The sequence below is a fragment of the Durio zibethinus genome, chromosome 14 (genome assembly GCF_047325235.1).
Source record: "Durio zibethinus cultivar Kanyao isolate XHJ-2024 chromosome 14, ASM4732523v1, whole genome shotgun sequence".
Lineage (NCBI taxonomy): Eukaryota > Viridiplantae > Streptophyta > Magnoliopsida > Malvales > Malvaceae > Durio > Durio zibethinus.
Window position 1 is genome coordinate 8393548 of NC_143175.1, and position 26851 is coordinate 8420398.

The window sequence follows — 26851 nt, forward strand, 5'->3', positions numbered from 1 at the left end:
AGCTTTGATATTATTAATTTCTACTACATCAGTTGAAAAAGCTTTTTTTGCTATAAAGATTATGACAAACCATTTGCAAAACTGAATGGAAAATTCTTAGATGAATGATTGCTTTGTTACATATATAGAGAAAGATATATTTTGTAATATTGATAATAAAAAGATTTTATAATGTTCTCAAAATATAAAAACTTGAAGAAAACAATTGTAATATGTTATTTATATATATACATAAAATAGTTTTTTATACATTTTAGTTTACTTATATATATATATTCAATATTATATATATTTTTCCCCCACTAAATATAAATCTTCAATTTGTCCTTGGATACAAGTGACTTAATTTATTTCCATACATATATATATATATTGTAATAATTTAATTATTTAAATTTTACTTAATCATTTTTTTGTTTCTACTATCTCTAATTCTAATAAACTTAAAATATGCATTCAAAAATAAATAAAATATAATAGTAAATGACAAAAAACTGAAAAGAAAGTTTTATGATTAATATTGGATTAAATTCAATTCAAGCAAAAAGTTTAAAGCTAATATATACCTCTATATATTTTTGTCTACAGATCATTTGCCTCTATAACACTTGTTCTTTTTGGATTAAAAAAAGGTACTACATAATTTGTTAAGGATGTTCGTGGCATTTTACAAACAATGGCAAAAATCTAAACATCTAAACATATATATAATTTTGTCTACAGTTATTTATCAGTGTAACACTTGTCCATTTTAGGATATAAATTTTTTTTTTTACTTTTTCAATGATATTTTTGTATGTCCACACACTAAAGATAAAGGTCATGGCACATTAAAAATACGTTGGATGTCTATTCAAAAGTGGAAAGTAAGCGAAAAAAAGATAGATAAGTCTGCTTGATCTTATCTAAATCTTAAAAATATTATTTAGATAGTTCTAAAAACTAATTCCTTCTCTACTGCATTCTTTCTTTACTGCCTCTGTTAATATATTTCAATTCTTTTTTTTTTCATTTCTTGTCTCCCTTTTCTTCTATAGCTTGCTGATTCTTCAATTTTTTATTATTCATAATTTTTCATCTCTACTCCTATAGTTTTTATGTTTCACTTGAAAAATAATTTTGATTCATAAGCCTTTTTCTATTTATTTAATTAGATACTTTTTACAAATTAGTATGGGTTTTTAGATATTAATAATTTAGAATATGTTATACTACCTTTGATACTTTGTATCCTCTATTTTTAATTTTTTTCATAATTTTTCTCTTTTTCCCTTAAAAAAATTTAGATCAATAAAGAGTATACTGATTATACAATGTTTCATTGTTTCATAGAGTTTTAACCGTGAAAAACCTTTTTTCATTGGAAATAGAAGAAAGGGCAATTGAATTTAGGGTCAAAATGAGAAGAACATTTTTCATTCCATTCGTTCTACTTACGCTACCACCTTTATCAATCTCAAGGTCTATCCCTTTTTTTTCTCCCCTTTTAACTTTCAATTATTTGTTCAAAATCTTGATTTTTTATTTTTTAAATCTTTTTAGGGGGTTTTCTAAATATAGATCATTTATTTATATATGGGTTTCGTAGTCTTCACAGTTCTGATTCATGTACTTTTATTCATCTTCACAAATACATGATTTTAATACATACATATCCTTTACGTAATGTTTAGTGGCTGAAAATATATTGATTTGCTCTTAAAGGCTTTCCAATTTTTTGCTTTCTCGCTATATTTCACTCATTATAACAGTCTTTTTTGAATATTGCACTTAAAAATAGATGACTAATGATAACAAATGAGAAATACAATTATATACTTAATGAATTAATGAGTTTAAAGTAATAATATTGAACATTTTAAAATTCCATAAAAACTAACTTACGATAGAATGTAACAAATGTTTTTCATTTTTTAATTGTTGGACTAAGGTCATTTATTTTTTGATTTTGCTCGATTACTCTTCATACTTTTTCCTCCACCCTTTTGTTTCAACCTTTTTTTTTTCTTTCAAATGGTTTTATCCCAATATATTTGATTGGAGGAATTTAAAACAAATCACTATTATTTTGTGTTTTTAACCGCAACCATAGAAAAATAAGTTTAGTTGGTTAAGTTAAGCTTGATGAATTTTTTAAAAGTGAGATTTCACATCTTTTTGTATTTTTTTACTTTTTTTATATGAAATTTGATGTATTTTTTTAAAAATAAATCTTTGTAGCTAAGGTTTGAAAATACTTTTCAACTTAAATTCTTAATCACATGTTTTGTTTTACAGATGCTCTTAATGCAAGTTCAAATTTATATTTTAAGTGATGTAGATTTTAGGATTAAGATATCTTTCTTTAGATGAAATGTATTATCTATAAAAGTAAATGGTTACATATGACTGGATTTGATTTTTTTTATATTTTTACGGCTTTTGCTATCACTTTATTTTAAGTCTTTGTACTATATGTTAAATGCATTAATAAAAAATTTAAAAATATGTATGTATATATGTATGTATGTATGTATGTATATATATATATTATGTGAGAAAGGAGATGATAAAAGATTCATGAACATCCTTTACCAATAATTTTGACATTTGTATTAGCTTAACTAATGAAGAAACTTTTATGGTCAAATTGTTTAGATTTTGAGTTTATTAAGCATGCATTTTAGATTTTTAAAATTTATAAGTAATATGATTAAAAAATAATATTGTTTTATTGCTCTCTTTAAGTAAGGCAGAGCATTTGTTAGTTGAAATTGACTGAACCGACAAAGCTGCATATATTCGATAAACTTGAATCGATTTATTCAGTTTAGAGGCGTATATCGGTTTCAATCTCAATTTTATTAGTTTTTTAGATCGATTGTCAGTGGTGAATTTTTATATTCGAACCAACCAAGGAAATTCAATTACACAAAATTAAATTAAATAAATATATTACTAACATTTTTTTTTAACTTTTTACAATTTTACTCCCATTTTATTAAATAAAACCTTAGCCTTTTCTCTCTCATTTATTCTATTTGTCACAGCCTTACCCTTACACCTTCTCCACCTCACAGATATTTTGATTCCTCTCATAGTTGGCACTCAGTAGCTAGTAACTACCAAGTTCCTCTTACTAGTGACCATCAACCAACCCACCACTAGCCAGCATTTCACCTTTTCTATTTTTAAGTTTTGATTATTTCTTCTCTTTCTTTGTTTCTCTAAATCATAATTTAGCTAGTAATAATCATAAATAAACTCCACCACCATCAATAGATAGCCACTGGTTAGGTTTTCTTCCTCCAATACTCCACTAACAAGTCTTACACTAGTGAAGAATTGAAGGTTACCACTATTAAAGGTTAGTGACCCAAATTGTCAAATAACTAATTTTGTTGTATTATTTGTTTTATTTATTTCATTTTACTTTTACGTACTGTTTATACTGCTTTAGAGTTGTTTTATTATAAAACATTGATTGTAAGATTCTGTTGTATGGTTTTGCTTTATATTGAGTTTATATGATTGTTGAAGTTGTAATGTACTGCTTTAGGTTTTGTTGTAAGGGTTTGTTTTGACTTTTTGATTGTTGAATATTGGTGAACAATAAGGCAAAACCGAGATAAACAACCATAACGGACTACTTAAGTCAATTCAACTACTTTCAGTTATCATTAGTTTCAACAGTCGGTTCAATTTTTTATAAAATTAAATCAAATAGATTGGTTTTTGAAATTTACACGAATTAATCGAACTGACCAAATGCTCTGCCTTATCCTTAAGTTGTTGCAAAAGATTGATGATATAAGTTAAAGGTGTTAAACAACTGTTGTTTCTTAGCTTTTTAATGGTTGTAAGTATTTACAAGCGCGTGCGTATTTATGTTAATTTCAAAACTTATTTATTATATGCATAATATAAAGAAAAAAAGAGTTATCTTTTTCTTTTCTAAACATATTTGTTTTAATAATAGATCTATATTCTAGCTTTTGGTATGAAAAAATTAATCAAGAAATAATTGCTTATTTTCATAACTATTAATTTCTTTAACATATATTTCATGTACTCATTTTATCAAATAAATTTGGTATTGTAACTTTTGTAATTTTTGTAGTTGTAGTTATAGTTGAATTTACTGGTAATTAAGCACCATTTGCTTTTGTGGAAAGAGTTAAAGAAAATTTCAATAAGATACATGGTGAATGGAAAGGTTCATAATAACATAATGTAGAACTTTATTTATCTTCTTAATTTATAAATAAATTTGTATATCTTTTATTATTGTTATTGTAATACACTAATTTAAATATTCAAGTACTTAAAATATCGAGATTTAATATTTTTATTTTTCCTCCTATACATTTTTATTTTTTAAAAATTAATTGCATTATTAATTTTTAAATAAGATCACATTATATTTTTTAATTATTGATTATGCTTTTAATAAGTTTAGTGCAGGAAACTTATCTAATTTAATCAATCTTTTTATCTTATACTCTTTTTAATTTTTGTCTATTTTTTATGTTTTCAAATTATGTTTTTTTTTTTTTTTGACAATAAAAATATGAAATTTTAATTTTAATATTAAATATACTAAAATTAATTTTTTTAATTTTATAAAAATTAATACATGATAAATATTTAAAAACGAGAAGCAAATAAACTTGAAAAATTACCTATTCGGCAGTATCCATTCAACCGATTCTACCCATCCATTTCGGGCCCATTTTTTAACCATTGAAAAAGTCAAAATGCGGGTCCGAAATTTGTGTGTGTTTTTTTAACATGAATAAATTGTTATAATTTTTCATAAAAATATTATTATCATTTTCAATGGATGAAATTGCTCCGTCATTCCATAACCATAGATGGCTATTGGACGGACGAGCGTGTGGGTTTTCAATTCTCTAGTAAAATGCTCTATTTCGGCGTTTTGATAAATTGAAAATTTTACACTTTGGAACAATTAAATGCTCAATTTTATGATAAAAACCATTAAAAATTTTTAATGATTTTATTTTTTTAATGCCTTTGATAATTTTTATTTCATTAGGAAATGATATATTTTTATTTAATTTTAATTTAAAATATAATTTAATAATACTAAAATATCAATATAAAATAATATTTTTTAATGAAATTTTAGAAATGGTTTCGCATGATGCATTTATTTTAAATTGAAATCTTAAAAAATTTTCATAGTAAATTCCAATATTCATTAATATTAAATATAATTAAATTTATTAGTTGTAATAGTGTATTAAGAAATAAAATAATTGTTATAACTATGGTAATGAAAGTGTTTCTCAATAAATTAACACACAACTTGCATGTTGATAGAAATTTCAATTAATGTTAAGATTTTTAAACCTTGAAATTAATATATTATTAATATTTTTTTACTTAAATAAATAATCAATGATATGATTAAATTATGAATTATAATTACAAAAAATATTAAATATCAATTATATATGTGATAATTTTTATAATAATAAACTCAAAAAGTGTCGTTATTTATTATCTATTTCATATATTTCAATAATATAATTATTATTAATCCTATTTAATTGGGCTTGCTTGACAGCACATTTTCTTTCCCTTTTTTTTTCTTTTTTTTATGATGTGAAAAAAAACTAAGAGTTCAATTTTAATTCATTGGAACCTAAAGATAAAATGAAATAATAAAAAATTTGATTAATTAAAACCTTAATTGAAATAGTACAAAATTCAATTTTAATATAATTGTATAGATATATAAATATATGAATAAATAATAAATAAAGAGCTAGTTAATTAAATATATAATTTTGTATCGTATAAAATTTATTTATATTATATTTTATATAAAAATTATATATTATAATTTATATTGTAAAAAAATTAAATATATATTTTATTTTTATTAAATTTATATATAATTTTTAATAAAATTTTAAATTATATAATTTTTATTATTTTTATTATATTATCTTAAGTAGTAAGTTTTATAACAAATGGAACTCAATTTAACTTAAAATAATTATTAATTTAAATAAAATAATTAAAAAAAAAAAAAGCCATGGGCAATGACAATACGAGGAGGTTGGAGTAATAGCCACGGCACGGATCCACCTAACGTTCCAAAGTCCAAACACACAAGAAAGTAAATAAATAAATAAACCGGGCGACCACAAGAGTAGTAAAACTAACCTAAATCCAATAGTCTAAAGAGAAGGAATCGGATCGAAGATGAATGGTTGGAGGAGATTAACTGTTGTTGTAATTGTGCTTTGTGCTTTTTGGGAATTGGGCGATTGCAGAGAGAGAGACGACAACCTTATAAGGATGAAGTTAGGAGGTTTCCGTGATTCTCATAACTCCGCCGCCGAGATTCAAAGTCTTGCCCAATTTGCCGTTCAACAGCACAACCAAAAACAGGTTTTTTCTGCTTTTTTTCTTTAAACTATAATTGCTGTCAATGATATTGATTATGGGTTGAAAACAGAGGAAGAGAAAGAAATAATTCTAAAAATATGTGAAGTAAAGAGATAGATTAGATATAGTTATATTTTTATAAAAGTTGGATATTTGCAGAATGCTTTTCTTGAATTATCAAGGGTGTTGAAGGCCAAGGAACAGGTGGTTGCCGGTAAAATATACCATCTTACACTGGAAGTTGTGGATGCCGGTAAAAATACTGTGTATGAAGCCAAAGTATGGGTGAAGCCATGGATCAACTTTAAGCAATTGCAGGAATTCAAGCCTGCTCTAGGTGATTTTCTATCCTTTTTATTATTTATTTATTTTTTTGTCATTTGCTGTTTGTTTACATATCAGTTATTCATGTTATCAGAGATAAAATGTCAGATAAGTTGCTTTGTATAATGAAGCGCGAAAGATAGTTGTTTATGGTTTTCCTTGCAACTCGTTAGATGCCTGATATACTTTTGTAGCAGCCCTGTTGTACTGTAGCTCCGTGTAATAGATAGATGCCAATTTGAACGAATGATGCACTGTCATACTATCGCATAGACTAGTTATTATATGTAAAATGCTGATATTTTCTTTACAGTCTTGGAACTTGCCTTTGCTAGAAGTTTTACTTTATCCGGGTGCATGGTGGAAGGAAATAAAGATTTTAGTGCTTATTGTTAATCTTAATTCTCTTTGGTTGAGGCATGACCAAGTCATGTAGGTTTTGGGTTTTCATTCGGCTGTTTTAGAAATGTTCTGGTAGACTTTTGTGGCTTCTATTTAAACTGGTAAATAGTTTTATCCCCTTAAAATTGACTTAAATCGTAATCAGAGATTTGATATTTTTGGAAGCTTTTTTCAAATGGTTAACAGTGGATTTGACTTATAAAAATTCACTGCATTATGATCTGGAGTGTAGTTTTTCATACTTTTATGAACGTGCTTGCTATTAGGATTCCTTTGGTCATTATTCTTGCACTTGCTTTCTGCTTTTGAAAGCCAAAAAAAAAAAAACGCCAAAGCTGCATTTCAATACAAAACCAAACAATATTTTGAAGAATTAAAAAATGGAATTAAGCATTTATTATTTTTTATATCTTGCTTATTTGTCTTCTGCTATGATTCCGCATGAACTAAACAGATGTTCCATAGCAAAGAAAGAATAAAAGATTAAGCATTTAATACTTTGCGAAAGATGAAGATGCTTAATATTTTATATCTAGTATGTACTAGTTTTCTGTTGTGATGTTCTTTTCTGCTTAGTTTCTTTCATTTCTTCATTCCTTTTCTTCTTCATGTTTATTCTTGGATGAGTTTCAGACTGAATGAACTTTTTCTTTTCCATCATTGTTTTTCTTGATGGTAAGTAAAGTTTTCTTCGTTATCTTTTCCTTCATCCTTTTTCTTGATGATAAGTGAACCAATTCTCCTGATTTCAGTTCTGTGTTAGATTTATTGTGTCTATTCCTTACAAGGAAGATGAAAAGAAAGTACTATTATAGTTTCATGTGCTTGAGAGGATATATATTAACTATATTTATGCTACTTAACAAGATATTTCCTGTCACATCCTAGAAACCGAGACTGGCATTTTTGCTTGAACCCCTGAACCAGCTTTTGTTTAGAATGCTAAGTTTTCTTGAGCTTCATATTGCTTTTATGCTTTGAATGAAGTGTTTAAAAAAAATTTTTGGCCTTCACATTTAATTTCTTCTTGTTTGAAAGCATCATTGAGTCATTCAGTAATTCATATAAAAAAGAAAGAAAGTAGTGATATGATTGGTACATTCTGTAAATCAGATGGTCCTAAACTAGGATGGCAAACAGTGCCAACAAATGATCCTCAGGTCCTAGATGCTGCAAATCATGCTATTAAGTCCATTCAGCAGAGATCCAACTCATTGTTCCCTTATGAGCTTCTAGAAATCCTTCTAGCTAAGATCAAGGTTGGTTTTTTCTTATGTTCATTTTTTTCTGCAACTGTTGTTCTATTGGAATGAAAGCATTTGCATTTGTGAATATAGTAATTAATTTATTAGCTTAAACCACATATCAAGCCCCAAACTCTCCTGCCTCTAGGTCTCCTTCCAAAGACAAAAAAAATCCATTTGTTATCTTTACATTTCCCCTCTGGGCAGGATCATTTTTTCTCACTTAAAAGTTTCATAGTTTATTGAAGAAGTTTCTTTGGTTAAATGCAGGTAATTGAAGATTATATAAGGTTTGAGTTACTTCTGAAGTTAAGGAGGGGCAATAAGGAAGAAAATTTCAAGGTTGAAATTACTAAGAATAAAGAAGGAAAGTTTCTTATGAACTATGTGTAATATCATGTTTATATAATCAAATAACTGTTTACTGATATCGCTATCCACTCCATTTCAACGCAAGACAATAAGGAACTTGTTTTTGTTCTTTAATATGTATATTGTGTCTGCAGTCTTGTCTGTATAACCTTTCTCTTCTCAATGCTTTGTATACATGTCGATGTCAATGAATTGGATTTAATTATATACTTTTCTTTGTTGCTTTTAAATATCTTTTTCTTGTTTATTTCTTAGAGTATGTTTAGATGGGCGGTCCGTAGTTGAGCCCTCTTTTCACTGGACCAAAGGGTCTCAACTGGGGGTGTAGTGGAGTGGGGGGCACCCCCGACTTCATCGCACCACCCATCCAAACATAACCTTAAGATTCTTTTGATTGCTTGTATGACCTGCACCCTTTTTTGGCCAAGTTTGTATGACTAGCATTAATGGGATTGATGATTGGCGTTAGTTAATTTCTTTTGCAATTCTATATGGTCTTTCGTCTGCACCAAGGATGCAATCACTGAAAAGAAAATATATTTTGGAGTGGAAAATACCTTTCAATTTAGGTTGGATCTCTACAATATAGCAATGTTATGTTAATTGGAGTTCTTGATTTTGATTATTTGTTATTGTAAGTTACACTTGACTTATAGTGTGCAGGTTCTCATGATTAAAAGAAAAACAAAAGAGGAAAAGTAGGTATTAACTTGATGATTAATATCCTATTAAGAAATAGGTTAACTCTTATGGCATTGCCAGGTTTCATAGATTTGGATTGACGACTAATACTTGTGTAAACTCTGTTTTAATCGGCATCTGCATTTTCCTTGAAGTCTTACCTCGCCATAGAAAAATAGTTTTTAATCAGAGTGCTTATGAGATGAAAGATTCTATGGCATTGAATTCGAAAATTAACTCAATTAATTCTTATAATTATTTTTAAAAAATAGCTTCCAATAAGTATTGTATTGATTCAAATTTTAGTATCTCCTATCCTCTGTACTATCATCTCTTTTGTAAAAAATATAAAGACAATATGGCATTCTGTGATTGGGTGAAAAGATTATGTCGTTGCGTTTTTATTTGGTCCTCTTCATCCAACCAATCACAGATCACTCGAGACATAATTGATGATACAACCGAACTGGTAAAAAGAGTTCAACATCCAACATATTAAGGATAACAAGATGAAGAAATTGAGGAGAAAACTTAGATATCAACAGCCACTCGTGAGTACAGATGGGAAGGCAGCCTAGGATTGGCCATAGCCTGCAATGGAGCCCGCATGTAAGCAACCAGTCCAGGATTTTCAAACATGTCAATTTCCTCAGGCTTGACTCCCTCGGCTGGTGTCCAAGTAAAATGGTGCAATAAGTGACCCAGCATGGATGTGACCAGATTGATCCCAAGTTGTGCACCGGGACATACCCTCCTCCCTGCACCAAATGGAAGTAATCGAAAATCATGACCCTTCATATCCACATCCTCCTCCAGGAATCGTTCTGGCCGGAACTCTTCAGGGTCCTTCCACACAGCCGGATCACGGGCTACTGCCCATACGTTAACGTGCACATTTGATCCCTTGGGGATGTCATAGCCACCAATTTTCACATTGGCATTGGCACGGTGGGGCAGCATTAGAGGAGTTGGTGGATGCAATCTTAGTGCCTCCTTGGCTACGCTTTGAAGGTAAGGCAGACTTGAGAAATCAGTTTCAGACATCACCCGTCCGAATCCAATCACACGATCTAGCTCCTCTTGTGCCTTTTGCTGTACTCTTGGATTCCTAATTAGCTCGGCCATTGCCCACTCGACTGAGATTGCTGTTGTGTCCATGCCTGCAGTGATCATGTCCTGCATATTCAATTTATTTTGTTAGAATTGACTTTGCTTGCTATGGACGCCAACTTACCAGTAATCTCCAAAATGTAAACATGCTTACCCAAAGAAGTCCAATAATAGTGTCCTCGCTAAGGTCATACTTGTCTTGCAATGTAAGCAAGGCATCAACAAAATGCTGCTTTACACCGCCGCTCTTCTGGCGGGCAAGGGTGTGCTCTTCCATGATAGCCCTAGTGAGACGGTCCCTCCGTGCCCCATGCTTGGCGAATGACTCCTCTTCCAATGGAAACATCCAACGAAGCCATGGAATGTGTTCAGCCATGGCAAGTGATGCACCAAGCTTAAGCCCATTTGCCACAATGGCCTTGAATTCTTGGCCTTGCTCGTCCATTATGCCCTCAGAGTTCACAAAACGCTTCCCAAAAGCTAGCCTTGTTATGTTGTTGAATGCTACCGCTCCCAAGTATTTCCTTACTAGCAAACTTTTACCCTTGCTTTCTGCATCGAAATTTGCATTCAAGTTCAACCAACTTTTACGTATTGTTGGAATGCCACAAAATTAACTTAATTACACAAACCACTAAATTACTCATAACAGTTTATAGATTAGATGTATTATTAGTATATAAATATCATGCACTGTTAATAAATTATATAATATTTTATATAAAATTAATTTTAAAACTAACATTTTAAAAATATATTTAAAATTAATTTTTTTTATAAAATATCAATATATAATTTATTAATAATATATAATATTTATATATTAATAATGCATCGAATATAAATTTTACAAATATATCACTTAAGGTGAATAAGTTGGGGGAAAAGCCAGTATCAAGGGGTCAACGCGGAGCAAATCTTTTAGTTGAATCATTCAATTGCCTTTGAATTAAAGAGAGTCCAGATTTACTTGATCAGACAGCCATTTCCACGAGAGATCAAGTGAAACACCGAAAAGCTTGTGGCGACAGAATTGATAGGTGGGTTATTTTTATTGAAATTTTTTGGAATTTGCTAAAAAAAAAAAAAAAAAAAGGAAGAAGTTGGTCACACATCCTAGTCAAGAAACGTATTCACGGCTAATGAAAGTGAAATTGCAACGTCAAACGGAAAAAGTCAAAGATTACCTATATCTAATCTCTAATATTTTATTTATTTTTTGGGGTTAGATGAGGTAACAATTTCCTGACAAGTTTTGAGTAAAAAAAAAATTCATTTAACATTAGTACTTCATTATAACCTTATGAAGAGAATTTTGTTGGCCGAGAGGTAATTTACGTTTCAACCTCGAGAAAAAAAAAAAAACATATATAGTAAAGATTAAACTTTTTTCTTTTTTTAAGAATTATCTTAAATGACATGCAAAGTAAATATACTCTTAAAAATAACGTTTTTGGGGAGGGCGGCGGCCGGCGCCAATTGCGCGTAGCTATTGTCCAAAAGGAAATGGCTAGAGTCAAGTCGAAGCGTTTGTTCTACTCACTTATGACGCGTTTATTATAGTTTATAATCACTACTAATTTGTCCTAATTCTATCATTTTCATTCATACGTGGTCTCGTTAAAAAAAAACTATTAAAACACTTTGATGGAGATTTTCAAAACTAGAAAAAAAAATTTGTATGTTTGAAAAGGAAAAAAAATGAAATGCTAATTTGGTTCATTGAAATTTGTATGTATTCTCTATTTCAAAAGTGGATTCGAATAATTTTTTCAATTAATAAAAAAAATGAAAGAAAAGCAAAAGTTTCATACCAGGGTTGGTACAGTCGATGAAGATGGATTCAACCATGGCAGTCACCTCATCTTCTCTGATAGGTCTCAGAGCCTCAAGCCTCTTTGGAGAGAAAAGCTCCAGCGTGCACACTTTCCTTACCTTAACATAATGAGGGCCATAATCAGCCCAAATAAGGTCCTGTCCATCTCTGCTAAACTTTGCTGCTGATCTGCTCCTGTGCCTATCAGCCAACTGTTGATCGTGTTCTTTTAAAACTTCCCTAGCCAGTTCCGAATTCGACACGATCACGTTCAAAGTCGAACCAAACCAAACTGATATAATCGGACCGTATGCCTGCGCCCATTCCGTATAACACCGGAACCTAACAGGCTTTATGTCGTAAAGATTCCCTACCACCGGCCATGCTCGTGGACCTGGCGGGAGCTTGAACCTTAGCCGTTGGTAAAGCGTGTACGCTAAGAAGATGGCGATGATTGAGATGGTAATTATTAGAGGAAGACTCATTTTCTATTTTTTTGTGGTTTAATTTTGATTTTAGGGAGAAAATGGTTCTTATTTTATGATCAAGCGTTGGGTAGGAAGTTGATATATAGGCGAGAGGGAGTTGGTGAATTGATTTTTCAAAGCTTTTAGACTTATTATGCAATTGGGAGGGGCTGATATCTTCACTTGTACAAAGCAGAGGGTGCTGGTGAAGGGCCAATGGAGTAAGCACACATCAGAGGCATGCCTGGTTAGTGGTTGGTGATGGAATAGGTGCGCACTGGGTAATATTGGTGGGATTGGTTGGTTGGTGAGGTGAAAAATTGGAAGGAAGTATGTGGATTGCGGGGGAATCAAAGGTTGGTGAGGTGGTGGGCTCTCCTAATCCATAGCCCATAGATAATCAAGTTGTTTTAAATAAATAAACATGTTAAGAAAAATGAACAAAAAAAGTCATTTTTATTTAAGGTAAATGTCTTAAAAACAGTATAAGTGGCATTGGAGTCGAGCTTTTCACTCTCAGTGGTCCCTTTTGGTGCAAATGAGGAAAAAAAAAAAAGGATAATTCTCAATTTCTCTATACTAAAGTAAGAGTTAGAACATGATGTTTTCTCTCATATATATATATATTTTTAAGAATGAAATATTAGAAGAAGAAGAAATTAATTTGTCTCATCAACCACCATGTTGTAACATCCAATTTAGGTTGATTTCCTCATAGCTTATTAAATAATAAAAATAATAATTTAAGAAATAGAACACAATAGTTTTTTTTTTTTTTGAATAATTAACAATTAAATAAATTTTAACTTCAAATAATTAAAATAATTAAAATATGTAAATATGTTATTCATGAATTATTATATTTTCATTAAAAATAATTAAAACCAAATCATTAAATGAGCTAAATAAATAGAGTTTTTATTAAAATAAAACTTTAAGTAATTTATATTTTAAAATAAAAATATTTAATTTCAGGCAAAACCGGGGTTACACACTCGTATGCAGCTTAAAAAATAAAAACCAAACATGACAGTTTTTAATTAACAATTATGGTTGAATCCATATAGAAATTCAAAGTCCATAATACTATGTGCGTTAGGGAAGGAAAGCCGCAAGTATTGGAGTCTGTGCCGCTAACCATTTTTGGCCATCGGGTGACGCTGGCAGTCCGCCACCACTCCACCACCAACTCCCTGTTTCTTTATGGATATCAAACAAACAACAAGCACGATCAACTATTTGACAAGTAAAAATTAGAAATAAATATAAAAAAATTTTAAATTAAAATTAAATAATTATTCAAAATTTTATTATTTTATTTTAATTAATTAAATTATTAAATATTTATTTTCAAATTCATATAAAATGAAAATTTATTAACTGTCAATATTTATTTTCATTTAATTTAATAATTTAATTAAATGAAAATAAATATTTAAAAATTTAATTGATTTTAATAAAATAATATTATTTTGAATAATTATTTAATTTTTATTTAAAAAATTTTTTATACTTAATCATTAAAACTATTACATTTGTTTGTTTATTTGTGTTTTCTGAATGAGATGCAAGCCTGGCCAAAGGAAGACGTGGACTCAAGTTCCGTGTAAAAATACTTCAACACTTGATCAGAGTCAAGTTTACAACTTAGGTTGAAATTTTGAATTTGTCTTTTTTTTTTTTCAATTTGTTTGCTTTAATCATTTTACTTCAATTTTAATAAATTTAATATTTATATTTTTATTAAAAATTAATTTAAAAATAATTATTAATAATGTTAAAATTTTTTCATTATTTTAAATTTTATGACATTCTGATTGATTTTTGACGATGACATGACATCATAGTATTTATTAATTTTTAATTAAAAAATTATACTACGTGTAACAAAATAAAATTGCGTTGGCATGTTACATCATAAAAAAGACACGTTGCCAAAATTAATTGCAAATTTTATCATACTTATCGATTAATCAATTTTAATAAAATTATAAAAGCGTTAAATTTATTAAAATTGAAGTAAATTCGTGTAAATTAAGTAAAACAAGATTAAACATTTAATGCTGTTTTCAAGCCTATTCAGCCATCTATGCTCGTTCTACTGGTTGGACCATTTGAGGTGAGACTTGTTTTTTTTTTTTTTTTTAGCCAAAAAATTTGGTGTAGAATTGAAAAAACTGACCCAAATCCTAAACTTCGTTTAAATCAATCCAACACAAAACACAGATTACTTTGGATTTAACAAAAAAGAATTTCAAAGATTGAAACTTAAAAATTTTAATTGATATAAATTTAGTTGTCAAAATATTTGAGATTGATATAATTTGAATTCATAATGATTCGAATTTAAAATTTATTTAATAAAATATTTTTTAAAAAATTAAATTATAATTTAAAAATGCTTGAATTGTAATTATATGATTTTATTTTATAAAAATAAAAATAAGAAAATGATAAAACATTTTTTTAACTATAAAATTTAAACCGATGTTATATCAAATAATTATGTTAATTACTTTATTTTTAATTAAATTTAGATAAATAAAAAAATATAAAAATTTAAATTGCCTCAAGTTGGAGCCAGTTGGATTAGCTCAGCTTGGAAATGCCATTGAATTTAATAGAGCAATGAATTTATTTTTTTCTTACTTTGTTGTGATTATAAATTCACAAAGTACCATATATCCAGTCTAATTAATGTAATCTCTAAAGAGTGTTGTCTTTTTAATTATGTTAATATGTACATGTCACTGGATGTTTCGATTGTTTCTTTCAGTTGAGGAATGCCTATATATATATATATATACATCGCATTAATTTTCTTTACATTAAAGTACTTTGTAACTGATTTTTCAATCTTTTCTTTTCGATGTGTGTTGTGCTAGCTGTCTTAATAGGTTTTGAGGCTTCATCATGAATTTTACATTTAATAGTTAACATTGAAGATTCTTTGACCCTGAATTTTATTTATTTGATCAGGTGAGTCTAGGAGGACAATTCAATCCGTTTTTTTATGGGTTTTAATTTGATTTGATCTGATATTTTTTTTTAAATCAAATTTTGAGTCAAATTAGATCGAATAACGTTAATAAAAAGATTAGATTTAGGTTTTAAACAAATTCGATTCGATATTATATAAAAATAATTTTTAAATTAAATTTTTATTTATATATTTATATAATTATATATTTAAATATTTATTTTAAAAAATAATATTTTATTAATTTTATGTCAAAGTTAGGTACGATTTATATAATATCGAGTCGAATTTGGATTTGAGTATTAATAAAATAAAAAAAATTAAATCAAATCGAATTCGAGTTTGACAAATATAAAATCAGATCAGATTCGAGACGAATAAAAATCTGTCTCGATTCAATCCGTTACCATCCCTAGATGAGTCTTTTACTTTAAACTCTTAACTTTTTTTTTAATTGTTTACCTCCGAATAAGATATATCTAATTATGAATTTTATTTTTTTCAAGTACAAAATTGACATAAAATATATAATACATGATATTTTTATATTTAACCCATATATTAAGTATTATTACACATAAAATGCTCAATAAAGCAGAAAAGAGATACTCCAATATAATAGAAGCAATAGTTCAATTGAATTTAAAATTATATTTTTTAAATTAACGGATAAGCTTTACTTAACTTATTGGTTTAAATTTTAATATACCGGAAAAATAAATAGATGAACAAACAAAATGAGAGGAGTAATATGCTAAACTCTAACATAGATTTTGTGTAGTACATTCATCATTTTAATTTTTTTTTATTATATACAATGTTATAGACTAAATTTAGTGTTATTCGTTAAGTGATTAGTATTGTTAATGAATAAAATGTTTGATCAATAATTTGTGAATAGACTCTGTCTTTATTCGTTTATATTTGTTTATTAATATAAACTATATATTAGGGTTTGCTAATTAAATAAACAAATTATAAATATAATAAAATTCATTAATATGATTTACATCCGAGATATAAATAAATAGAATGTTTAACGAATAATTTGTGAATATATTTAGTCTTTATTTATTTTTATATTTCTTTATTAAGTTTAACAAAAAATTATGAACAATATTCCAATATTCATCAATTAAATGAATAAATCATAAATTTAATAAAATTCATTTATATTGAATTCATATTTATGATTATACATAATAATAAAATAGAATAATAATAGGGTTTATATTTGATTAGATACTATACATTATCACTCCATCACAAAATTACCACATCATTGATTAACAAATTTAAAATTTTAAAGTATATAAAAATATTTTTTAAATTTTAAATATTTAATCATATTAAAACTTTTTAAATTTTAATTTTATTTGTTAATAAGTGGATATTTATAAAACACTAAGATCATATTTGATGCAAAAGATGATAGATAAGATAATATGATAATTATTTTATATTATGTTTAGTTTATATATAATTGAAACGGATATGATTACAGAAAGAATTATTATCTTCTTGTATATGATGAGTCAATATTCTAAACGTGAAAATGATTATTTTTAATTTATAATATTAAACTTATATTTTTTATTATATCTTTAAAAATTACATCAATAATTTAAATTATATAAATTTTAAAAAAATTAATTTTGATCAATAAATAAATTATCGTATCTTAATTCTTACTCATATTAAATATAAAATATAATAATATTATTTAATTTAATCATATTTATAATATTATTTTATTTTATTTCATTATAATTTTATATATCAGATGACTTAAAATTCATAATATCTATATAATAATAATGTATTAAATATAAATTTATAATAATAATAATGTAAAATTTGAAATGCACATATCATTTTATTTTTTATTAAAAAATATTTTCTTAAAAAAAAAAAAAAACTCACTTTTTTATACAATGGTAGGTTGTGGTTGGGAAAAATTATGATCTGAAATAGAGGTAATGGGACCCACTATCAGTCGGTGGAGGGTTGGTGAGATTGAGAAGCTTTTTCCGTTTCAATTTGCTTAACAACTATAATGATAAAAGCATTGCCAAAGCCACTTTGGCGGACCTAACATTTTCGTCTTTTTGTGATCACAACTACCACTCCAGTTTTCACTCGCTCGCATCGCTTTCCACGTGCCAGGTAATTAAAACTCAAGCGGGTTGCTAAACGGACGGGTATGATATTGAATATATCATAAATGGGTTAGGTATATATAGGTGGCAATTAAACGGGTCAAGTCGGCTCACGGTTTGATGACAATTTCAGTTATTTTGAATTTTGGTAAATTATATTATTTAATGATTGATTTTTAAAAGTTAAATCAAAATTTGATTTGAATGATTCATTTGAATTAGAGTTATATTTTATTAATTTTAATTTAAATCATTTAAATTTACATTTTATCGATTTATAAAACACCTTCAACTTTTTTTTTATTTTAATTTTGGATCGTCAATTAGGTTGTAGCAAACCTTCAATTATTTAATTGTCTAGCTTCCAAAGGTACCACACAAATAAAAAATAAAAAAAAGCTCAAGATGAGAAAGGGATAGCCAAAGCCGAAACCTAATTCCAGCCTCAAGTTTTTTTTATTTCTCCACAAAAGAGACAGCTAAAACTAATGAATAGCCTTCATAAGGGGGATGGCTAAGCCTTGTTAAATAGAGTGGAGAATGGGCAGCCCTTGATCAGTTTTATGATTGTATTGGCACTTTATATATTGACCCCTTAGAATATAGAATTTAGTCAATTAAATCTCTACAATTTTAAATTTTATTTCAATCAAGCTGAACTTAATTTTTCCATTTTAATTTCTCAATTTAATTATTCTTAATGTATGTAATTCTTTAAGTTCTGTTGATAATAAATATAAATGACAAAAAATAACTTATCCTTCTCCTAATTCCTTCCCTCTTTCATTTTTTTTTTATTTCTATTAATTTTATAATCAATCCATTACAGGAAATAAAAAAAATGAAAACTATAATTCTTAAACAAGAAGAGTATCATGATTTATGAACTCAACTCTATATATTTGACAAAGAGATATGATATGAAAGAAGGCAACTGATACCCAACAAAAGATTGAAATTTTTTATGGATAACCAATAACAAATAACTTGCAAAGTTGTCCTTCATTTTTTTTTTTTTTTATATTGAAAAAAATTACAAAGATATTATAATTTTGCCCTTTTTAAATGTTACAAAATACTGACATAGGTCAAACCACTCACAAGACATTTTGTTTGATATGATCCAATATTTATAAAAATATTAAAATGTCCATAATTTGATTATTCATTAAAATAAAATACTTATGAATTTGTTATATTATAACCTTCATACCCTATTTTGTGAGTAGTCGAACTAGGATAAAATATAGCAATAACACACCATCTTTCTTTGGGCATTTTTCCATCTGTTACCACTGGCTCACCAACTCTCAATCCTCCTGGCAGTGCACAAAACAAGAGAATCCAAATCCTAAAAACCTTCAACTAAAAGCATCATTAGGCACATTATTGGATTTTCTAACACTGAAATATGATGAGAGGAAAAGAGGAATCAAAGATAGGAAAACTAATGGGAGCAAAGTTGTGCTTCTTTCCTCTTTCTTTTCTTTTTGTCTGTCTATAAGACTGACTATATTTGGATGGCCATGTGATGCAACGAAGAGTGCTCCCTGCTATCCAACCCTCAGCCAGCCTCCTCGGAAGCTCTCCAATGGAAAAAGGAGCTGTGCTTCAACTACACCCTTATCTTTCTTCCAAATTTAAAAATATATAATATTTTTACTTAAATTATACATTTTATTTATAATTTTACCATTATTTTATTTTATTTTATTTTTTCTTTCATATGGAATACAAAAAAAAAAAAAAAACTATTCTTCCCTTTCTTTATTTTTTCTTTTCCTTCTATTGTCCTTCCAACCAAACATAATGTAAAAGTATAGCTCCAAACTTTTCCATACAGATGAGCAGATGGCATTATGGCATGGCTCTAAATTTGAGCAAATATTTCCATATTAGTACAGCGGTTTGTCATGGTATAGCAAAGTTAAGGATATTAAAAGCAATCCAAAGTACATAGGGAGGTTAAAATGTTACAGAAGTTATTCCCAGACGCTATAGCTAATAATTAGTCTATCACATCATATTAGAAAGAAGAAACTAGAAGCCAAAATAGCAAGCCTTTCTCTCACTACAGCATCTAGTTTTTTGTCCTTATGCAGTCACCAAATGCAGACCAGATCGCGGAAGCACGCAAGAATATGTAACATACTTGACACTATCTAAAAGCACAACAACAAAGATCCGAGAAAGCGACTTGGGTACAATCATCTCATCCATGTCCCCATTACCAGCCTCCCTGGGATCAATAAGCACGGAGACTACCATAGAAGAAGCAGTTTTATTACCTTGAAATTTTTGCTTTTGAGAATTTCTTCCAACATGCTTTTGGGTTATGTTACGATCAGATCCAGAGAGAGAAACAGGATGACCATGGAGAATCCTTCTGTTTCTTCCCTTGTTAAGCTGCGTAGCATTCTGACTATGTTCTGCAGAAACATTGGTAACAGAGGAAGCAGGAACAATGGCTCCCGCAGCAGAGACATCAAACTGGAACACTTCAGTGCACATGCCAGAACTCAACATTGGTCCTACAACAGAGAAGACAAAAGAAACACAGTCAAAATAGTACGACACAAGCACGAATAGCATAGTTGGGAGCATTTCACCTACAATTTTTTTTATTGTAGTCTTACAATTATCCAATTATAATAAAAAATTATGAAAGAGTTCACCATGAAATGTGGGCTCCATATAAAATTTTGGTGGATCTTAAACAATTATGAATTATAATTGGTTAATTGTAATGCAATAATTAGAGGTGATATACTTCCATTCATCTCTATACAATTGATTTTACTTCAATTTTGAGACAAAAAAAGGCTAAAAATATAATGACAGGCTTTAAAAAATTAACAATATTACCAAGACATGATAAACTAATTTTTAAATCCATGCTTCAGATCCTAGTTAAGAGTTATTTTTTAAATCTTGTGAAAAATTATTAATTTGTTCTTCACATTCAAATCTACTGTTAAATCGCGTGTTAGCTACTAGCTATCATTAATTCCTTTTACTTATTTTTCTTTCCCTTTTTTTTTGGTTGGGGAGTGGGGTTGCAGAGTTTCTGCCATCTATCAACCACAACAAAACCAAGACTATTTGAACAGAAAAACAAAATTCTACTCAGCACACTGATTGCAGCAAATGGTCAAGAGAAGCAGAATAGGATAAAATTGATTGTGTTTGTGCTGCAATTATATAACAATTACGAATTCATACTGATTGCAGTAAAGGTACCTAGCCTTAACCTGCAAACCAGGTCAGTGGCCAAGCAAAAATTTCTACACCTTATTTGGTTTCCAGCAATTTCCAACATCCAAGTTAAAATTACATCCCATTTTATAGAACATTCACATTCAGAAAATCACCCGATGTACATAATTATAAAATGTAATAGTAAAATAATTACCTGCCACTCCTTCCCGGAACCACTGCTGCATCTTACCATCAGCAGCAGTTGACTTGAAATGGTCCTTCAAAGCGTTAGCAGAACCTGAAGAAAGAGCCATCTGTCTTTCTGCAGGATTTCTGTATTCACGTGAATGCTTTTCTCCATCCTCTCTGGCATCAGGAATTGCAACTGCTGGAGAGACATTCTTAGGGATCACCAAACCTGTCTCCTTATTCTTTATTTGAGAAGCCTCATGAGAGGCCACAGCTTTCTCGCTGGCCAGAACAGAGTGAATTATCAGGTTGCCATCAATTTTCACAAGCTTATCATTTCTCGGTACGTACAAGGAAGCAATGAGAGGCTCACTTCCATTGCCCATATAAGCAGGTACACTGTGTGCACCAATCTCTTTCAGATCAACAGCAGACTGTGATCCTCTACCATCAACTCTATTGCTAACGTCAAATTTACCATAAGAAAACACTGCATCCCTACTATCATTAGACCCATTTAATTGACTATCAACTCTCAAAACTCTCCCACGATGCACCTTGTAAAACCCATCTCCAACAAAACCCAACCCAACAGGCGTATTATCATATCTAACGTTCACAATTGGGACCAAACCACCAAACAATAATATGAAAAACAAAATACCCAGTAAACTAACACTAGCAACCTTCTTAGTTTTGCTCTCTTTCTTTTTAGCCTTGGAAACTGGTATGGCTTGCTGCTGTGGTTTCAATCTAGGAATAGGTACCAATGGCACCTGAGACCCTGGTGGCCTCATCATATAGGGCGGTGCACAGGGCATCCAAGGATAAGTCATTGGTGGATACATTGGCATAGGCAATGGCTGTGGAGGGCAGACTCCAGTGCCTGCACCTCCAGCACCACCAACAGTGCTCAGTTGCTGTCTCAAGGTAGCATTTTCAGTTATAAAAAAAGCTATCCTACCATTCAAATCAGCAATAGTAGAATGCATAGTCCTGACCTTATCCTCCAGTTCTTCCACGTAATGCTTCTTCCTCTGCCTTGACAGCTGTGCACTCTCTCTGTTCCTCATAAGCCTCGCCGTCCTTTTCTCCTCCTCTTCGCTCAGCGCATTCGAATTATTATTAGAATCGGAGTTAGAGTAATTCACAGTGGACAGCAATGATCTTCTACACTTGATGGAATCAGTTTCTTCATTGTCTTTCTTTCTTTTAGACACTCGCCTTTTACCCATTTCTTCAACATTAACCTTTAGATCGACGATGTTTCCGAAATCGGGGAAGGCAACATTTGTGGCTTCGGAAACGGCCGAACCACAATTTCCAGAGCCTAAAGAGGAGACAGGAGAGTGGGAATTAGCCGAAGAATCAGGGCCATTGCAACTGTCAAGTTCCGGGGAGGAAGAGTTGAGATGCCTTTCCACGTCGGATTCGGGTGTGACGGAAAAGTCGGGGATGAGCATGTGCTCGGAATCGGAGGGAAAGTAGAATTGGTCCAGGTCGTCGAAGGTGAGTTGGAAATCATCATTGTCGTCGAGAGAAAACCCCAGATCAGAGGATAGATACAACGGATCCATTGGTGGTATGGCCAGCGATTCCAGTTCGGAGCCCAGATAGGGTTCCGTCACCGCATCAGCCATTGAATTTTGGGTTTAGGGGGAGGTTGCAGAGCAAATTTAGAGGGTTTGGATGTTGGAACGTGATGGTTGACTGAAAGACTCAAGATTTCTTTAGGTTAGGGGATTATTAGATTCCCGGAAAAGAAGTAGTAACTTCGGCATTGAATTCGCAAAATAGGATTCTTTTGAAATGGTCGGTTTTTTTCTTTTTTTTTTTGAAAGAGTCCGAAGACTTCCCTTGACGTTGTTCCTCTGCCGCGTGGGCACAGGCAATGGTAACCCTTTTTTTTTTTAATTAATTTTACATCCTTTTCTTTTCGGTATGTATATTTTGCAACCTTTTCTTCATCGTTTGTGTTTTGCAGGAGAAATTAATCATATAATATCAATTAAAAAAAAACTAATCCTATTATACCAATTCTCAAAATTCATTCGTATTTAGTATGAAGTAATTAATTAAAATATTATAATAATTTATGCATGGTGATTTATGCATCGTGATTGAATCTTTATTTTTAATAATCACTTAATAATTTTATATGATAGTGATTTTGAATTACTTAAAAATAATCAAATCATTCTTTTAAATAATTATTTAATTTTCATTACAAGGGTGAGAAGCTTTTATCATCGAATTTAAATGATATATAAAATTAATAGTAGTCATTATTATTTATTTAATATATAATTAAAATTTTATTTTTTTTTAAAAAATTAATTGTAATTATTTTATATATATGTGATTTTTATATTTTTAAATTAATATTCATTGTAAAAAATTCAAAAATAATTTGTATGATTTTTAAACTTTTTTAATGTTTTATATATATAATATGATCTTTTTAATTTTAATAGATTAGTTTTTTTTTACATAATGTGTACTATAAAAACTAATTTACCTATGAATAAATGTCTTGTTTTAATTTAATAATTTAATTATATTTTATTATGAAATAAATAAAATATTACTAATATTTTACAGTTCCTATTTTTAAACAATATTGAAATCATCAACTTATATAATTATTATAATCTACATGATTATTTTGATATTTTGAAACAAAATAACGTTTGACCTTTAGTAAAATACTAAACACAATGATATTTAATTTTTAAAAATTAATAATTGTTAATAAAATAAGCAATTTTAAATCACAAATGATAAGAATATCTTAATAATAAAATCATCTTATTGATTAAATTATCATGATAATCTTGAAAATAATATCAAACATTATCTAAAATATGTTTTATTTGTAAAATCTTAAATTACTTTTGGTAGTTGAATTCTTTACTACAAAATTATATTCAATTAACGTGCATATAAACTTCTTATGTTTGGTTTACCAAGCATATAAAATTTTTAATGATATTTTTTATTAAATTATTATTAGCCTCCAAAAAAATAAATACCATACAATTATATATTTGAACTTAAAAGAAATTAAAAATAACATGATATGAACATGTTATGATACACATGCTATACATAAAGCATATACAAATACAATGAAATATTTTGATAACACATTTAAGTACAATAAAATGACCAAAAAAGTACCATATAAAGGATCGGGTTTATAAAAAAAAAAAAAGAAAGGCAAAAGCATTCGGTACAAGAAAATTATAATATTATAAAACAGTATTCTGTAATCAAATGTATGCATATAGCATAGTTAAAGATAATTAATACCACCAACAAAAACAATTGAAACATATCATCCATCATCTTCAAATGTAAAATAAGCAATATCACCAATTTCAATTGGTTTTTTATGATAAACAAATCATAACTGTATTTAAAAATAAAATAATTTAACATACACATGTTCAAAACAATCCAAGAAGAATCATGACATGGATCAGAAAATAGTTGCCATGGATACACTGTTACAAAACATCTCAATTCTCAATATCCTTTATAATGCATTTCTATGTTTGACAACAAAGAAAAGAACAATTCAGGTTCTTTCACAACTACACAAGTTTCCTACACAAATTAAAGAGAAAAAAAAATAGATATGTTTGCTTCACAATTGCATATAATTCATTTACAATTTCATATCATTATTTTTATATAATTACTTCATAATTTCATATCATTTCAGATAAATCCGTATCATAATTTTAGTAAAGAAATAAATTTGAAATTAATTTTTAATCTTCAATTACATAATTGCAAGGCCTAATCTTCCATAACATCATCAAAATTAATTCTCTATTATAATTAAAACCTAAAAACCAAACTATTGTTAAGAACAAAAGGATCAATCAACCTTGAATGCAATGCATAGAAAGCCAAACTTTTTATAATGTAAAGAAAATAAATAGTTGGTGTGAAAGGGTTATTTGTTGACGTGATGAAGCGTTGAAACTAAGTAGAATAAGATGTACTGAGAAAGGGTGGAAAGGAAGATTGGAGCAAACCCAAAAGTGTTGAGTGCAATGGCGTGTGGCTGGGTAGAGAAGAGAGTAAGGTTGATAAAAGGATTTAGGAAGAGAGAATTGTCGAGAAAATTGTCAGAAGTCTCCAAAAGTCCCCTAATGAATTGAGAAAACTCATATTTATAGGTTTCAAGAATAGGAGTTACATTTATTGAGTATTGAATAGTAATAATGGTGAAATTGATAGCTATAAAAGGTATTAATGTATTAAATATAAATAATAATGAATAATGGGGAATTGGCTATTACAAAAGATGTTAATGTATAGGTTAATGAGATTTTAATTAACTTTTAATATTAGGTATACTAAACATAAAAGTTCACTATCTGTTTTGAAAGAAAATGGAGAAACACTTATATTTCAGAGAAAGGTTAAGAGAAAACCTTTTAAATATCTCTATATTTGATCCACCAAGCCAAGCTCTTTGAAATATTCCAATAGTGAAATTAGCCCAAGAACTTTGTCATATTCTGGGTTTATTTTCACTTTTTCTTTCGGTGAAGTAACATTCAGTGAAGCACCTTTTGTAAAATAACTCTTACTGAAGTAACTTTTGGTGAAAAAGTTTTTGGTAAAGGTGTTGATGTAGTTTTTTGAGGAAGTTATTCCGATAATAGTTGTTCTATAAAGGTGTTGTTACATAGAGAAATTATTTTTTGAATAGTTGTTCCCTAAATAGTTGTTCTATGAAAAAGTTATTCTATGAATAGCCGTTTAGGAAAGCAATCTACACAAAAACAACCTTATTACTTGTTTTGACTTATCTTTAACTTTAGCAATTTTAGAGAAATTTAAAAGAATAAAATATTAATAACCAAAGTTAAGTATCTACGTTTTACTTTTCAATGAGAATTCTTAGTATAAGAAGTTCTCAAGCATTAGTACAATTAAACAGTTAAAGTAAAATATAAGATATATATATTCTCATAATTTTATAGACGAATGATAGAGAAATTTAAAAGAATAAAATATTAGTAACCAAATTCAAGTATCTTAATTTTGCCCTTTACATGAGAATTTTTAGTATAAAAAGTTCTCATGTATTAATACAAATAAAGAGTCAAAGTAAAATATAAGATATATTTATTCTCATAATTTAAATATGAATGATATAAGTTTGTCCCCTGCATGAGAATTCTACACATAAGAAGTTTTCATGCATGAGTATAATGAAAGAGCAAAGGATGAATAATGTACACCTTATTAAAAAACATATATATTTTGATTGCTTATTGCGCATGGTAGGTTCATTGCCCACTGCATGAAATTTCTTTGATAAGGATCAAAGAATGTTCCATGTATAAAATAAATAAATTTTAATGTTATAAATGAAAGAATTACTTAGGAGATAAGTAATGTATGAAAGTATAAACCATAACATTAGTATTTCTCTAAAAATAAAAAAAAAAAGAATTATCAAGTGGAACGAGTAATGAAAGTGT

At 28.6% G+C, this 26851-nt stretch overlaps 3 protein-coding genes across 4 annotated transcripts; 1 reads left to right on the forward strand and 2 right to left on the reverse strand.

The window, feature by feature from the left end:
- Positions 1-6094: 6094 nt before the first annotated feature.
- LOC111293641 (Cystatin/monellin family protein) lies at positions 6095-8974 on the forward strand. 2 transcript variants are annotated; one of them, XM_022886472.2, is made up of 4 exons: positions 6095-6405; positions 6562-6739; positions 8269-8387; positions 8643-8974. In XM_022886472.2, the coding sequence occupies exons 1-4, from the start codon at positions 6217-6219 to the stop codon at positions 8763-8765; spliced, it is 609 nt and encodes a 202-aa protein (XP_022742207.2). In that variant the 5' UTR covers positions 6095-6216; the 3' UTR covers positions 8766-8974. The 2 variants fall into 2 exon arrangements, with proteins under 2 accessions (XP_022742207.2, XP_022742206.2); XM_022886471.2 differs by having other exon boundaries at positions 6096-6405; positions 8242-8387.
- An 823-nt stretch (positions 8975-9797) lies between these two features.
- CYP98A3 (cytochrome P450, family 98, subfamily A, polypeptide 3) lies at positions 9798-12933 on the reverse strand. Its single transcript, XM_022886470.2, has 3 exons — positions 12350-12933; positions 10690-11087; positions 9798-10601 (listed from the first exon to the last, which is right to left on the reverse strand). The coding sequence occupies exons 1-3, from the start codon at positions 12834-12836 to the stop codon at positions 9957-9959; spliced, it is 1530 nt and encodes a 509-aa protein (XP_022742205.2). The 5' UTR covers positions 12837-12933; the 3' UTR covers positions 9798-9956.
- Positions 12934-19801: 6868 nt separating this feature from the next.
- BZIP17 (Basic-leucine zipper (bZIP) transcription factor family protein) lies at positions 19802-23266 on the reverse strand. The gene is made up of 2 exons (XM_022887764.2): positions 21370-23266; positions 19802-20488 (listed from the first exon to the last, which is right to left on the reverse strand). The coding sequence occupies exons 1-2, from the start codon at positions 22982-22984 to the stop codon at positions 20052-20054; spliced, it is 2052 nt and encodes a 683-aa protein (XP_022743499.2). The 5' UTR covers positions 22985-23266; the 3' UTR covers positions 19802-20051.
- Positions 23267-26851: the final 3585 nt, after the last annotated feature.

Coding starts and splice junctions, on each gene's coding strand:
- LOC111293641 (XM_022886471.2), top strand. CDS start 6,217: ATGAATGGTTGGAGGAGATTAACTGTTGTTGTAATTGTGCTTTGTGCT. Junction 6,740..8,241: donor GGAATTCAAGCCTGCTCTAG/GTGATTTTCTAT, acceptor TCTGTAAATCAG/ATGGTCCTAAACTAGGATGG. Junction 8,388..8,642: donor TCCTTCTAGCTAAGATCAAG/GTTGGTTTTTTC, acceptor GGTTAAATGCAG/GTAATTGAAGATTATATAAG.
- BZIP17 (XM_022887764.2), bottom strand. CDS start 22,984: ATGGCTGATGCGGTGACGGAACCCTATCTGGGCTCCGAACTGGAATCG. Junction 20,489..21,369: donor GTTCCGGGAAGGAGTGGCAG/GTAATTATTTTA, acceptor TCTCTGTTGTAG/GACCAATGTTGAGTTCTGGC.
- CYP98A3 (XM_022886470.2), bottom strand. CDS start 12,836: ATGAGTCTTCCTCTAATAATTACCATCTCAATCATCGCCATCTTCTTA. Junction 11,088..12,349: donor CATCGACTGTACCAACCCTG/GTATGAAACTTT, acceptor ATTTCGATGCAG/AAAGCAAGGGTAAAAGTTTG. Junction 10,602..10,689: donor CTATTATTGGACTTCTTTGG/GTAAGCATGTTT, acceptor TTGAATATGCAG/GACATGATCACTGCAGGCAT.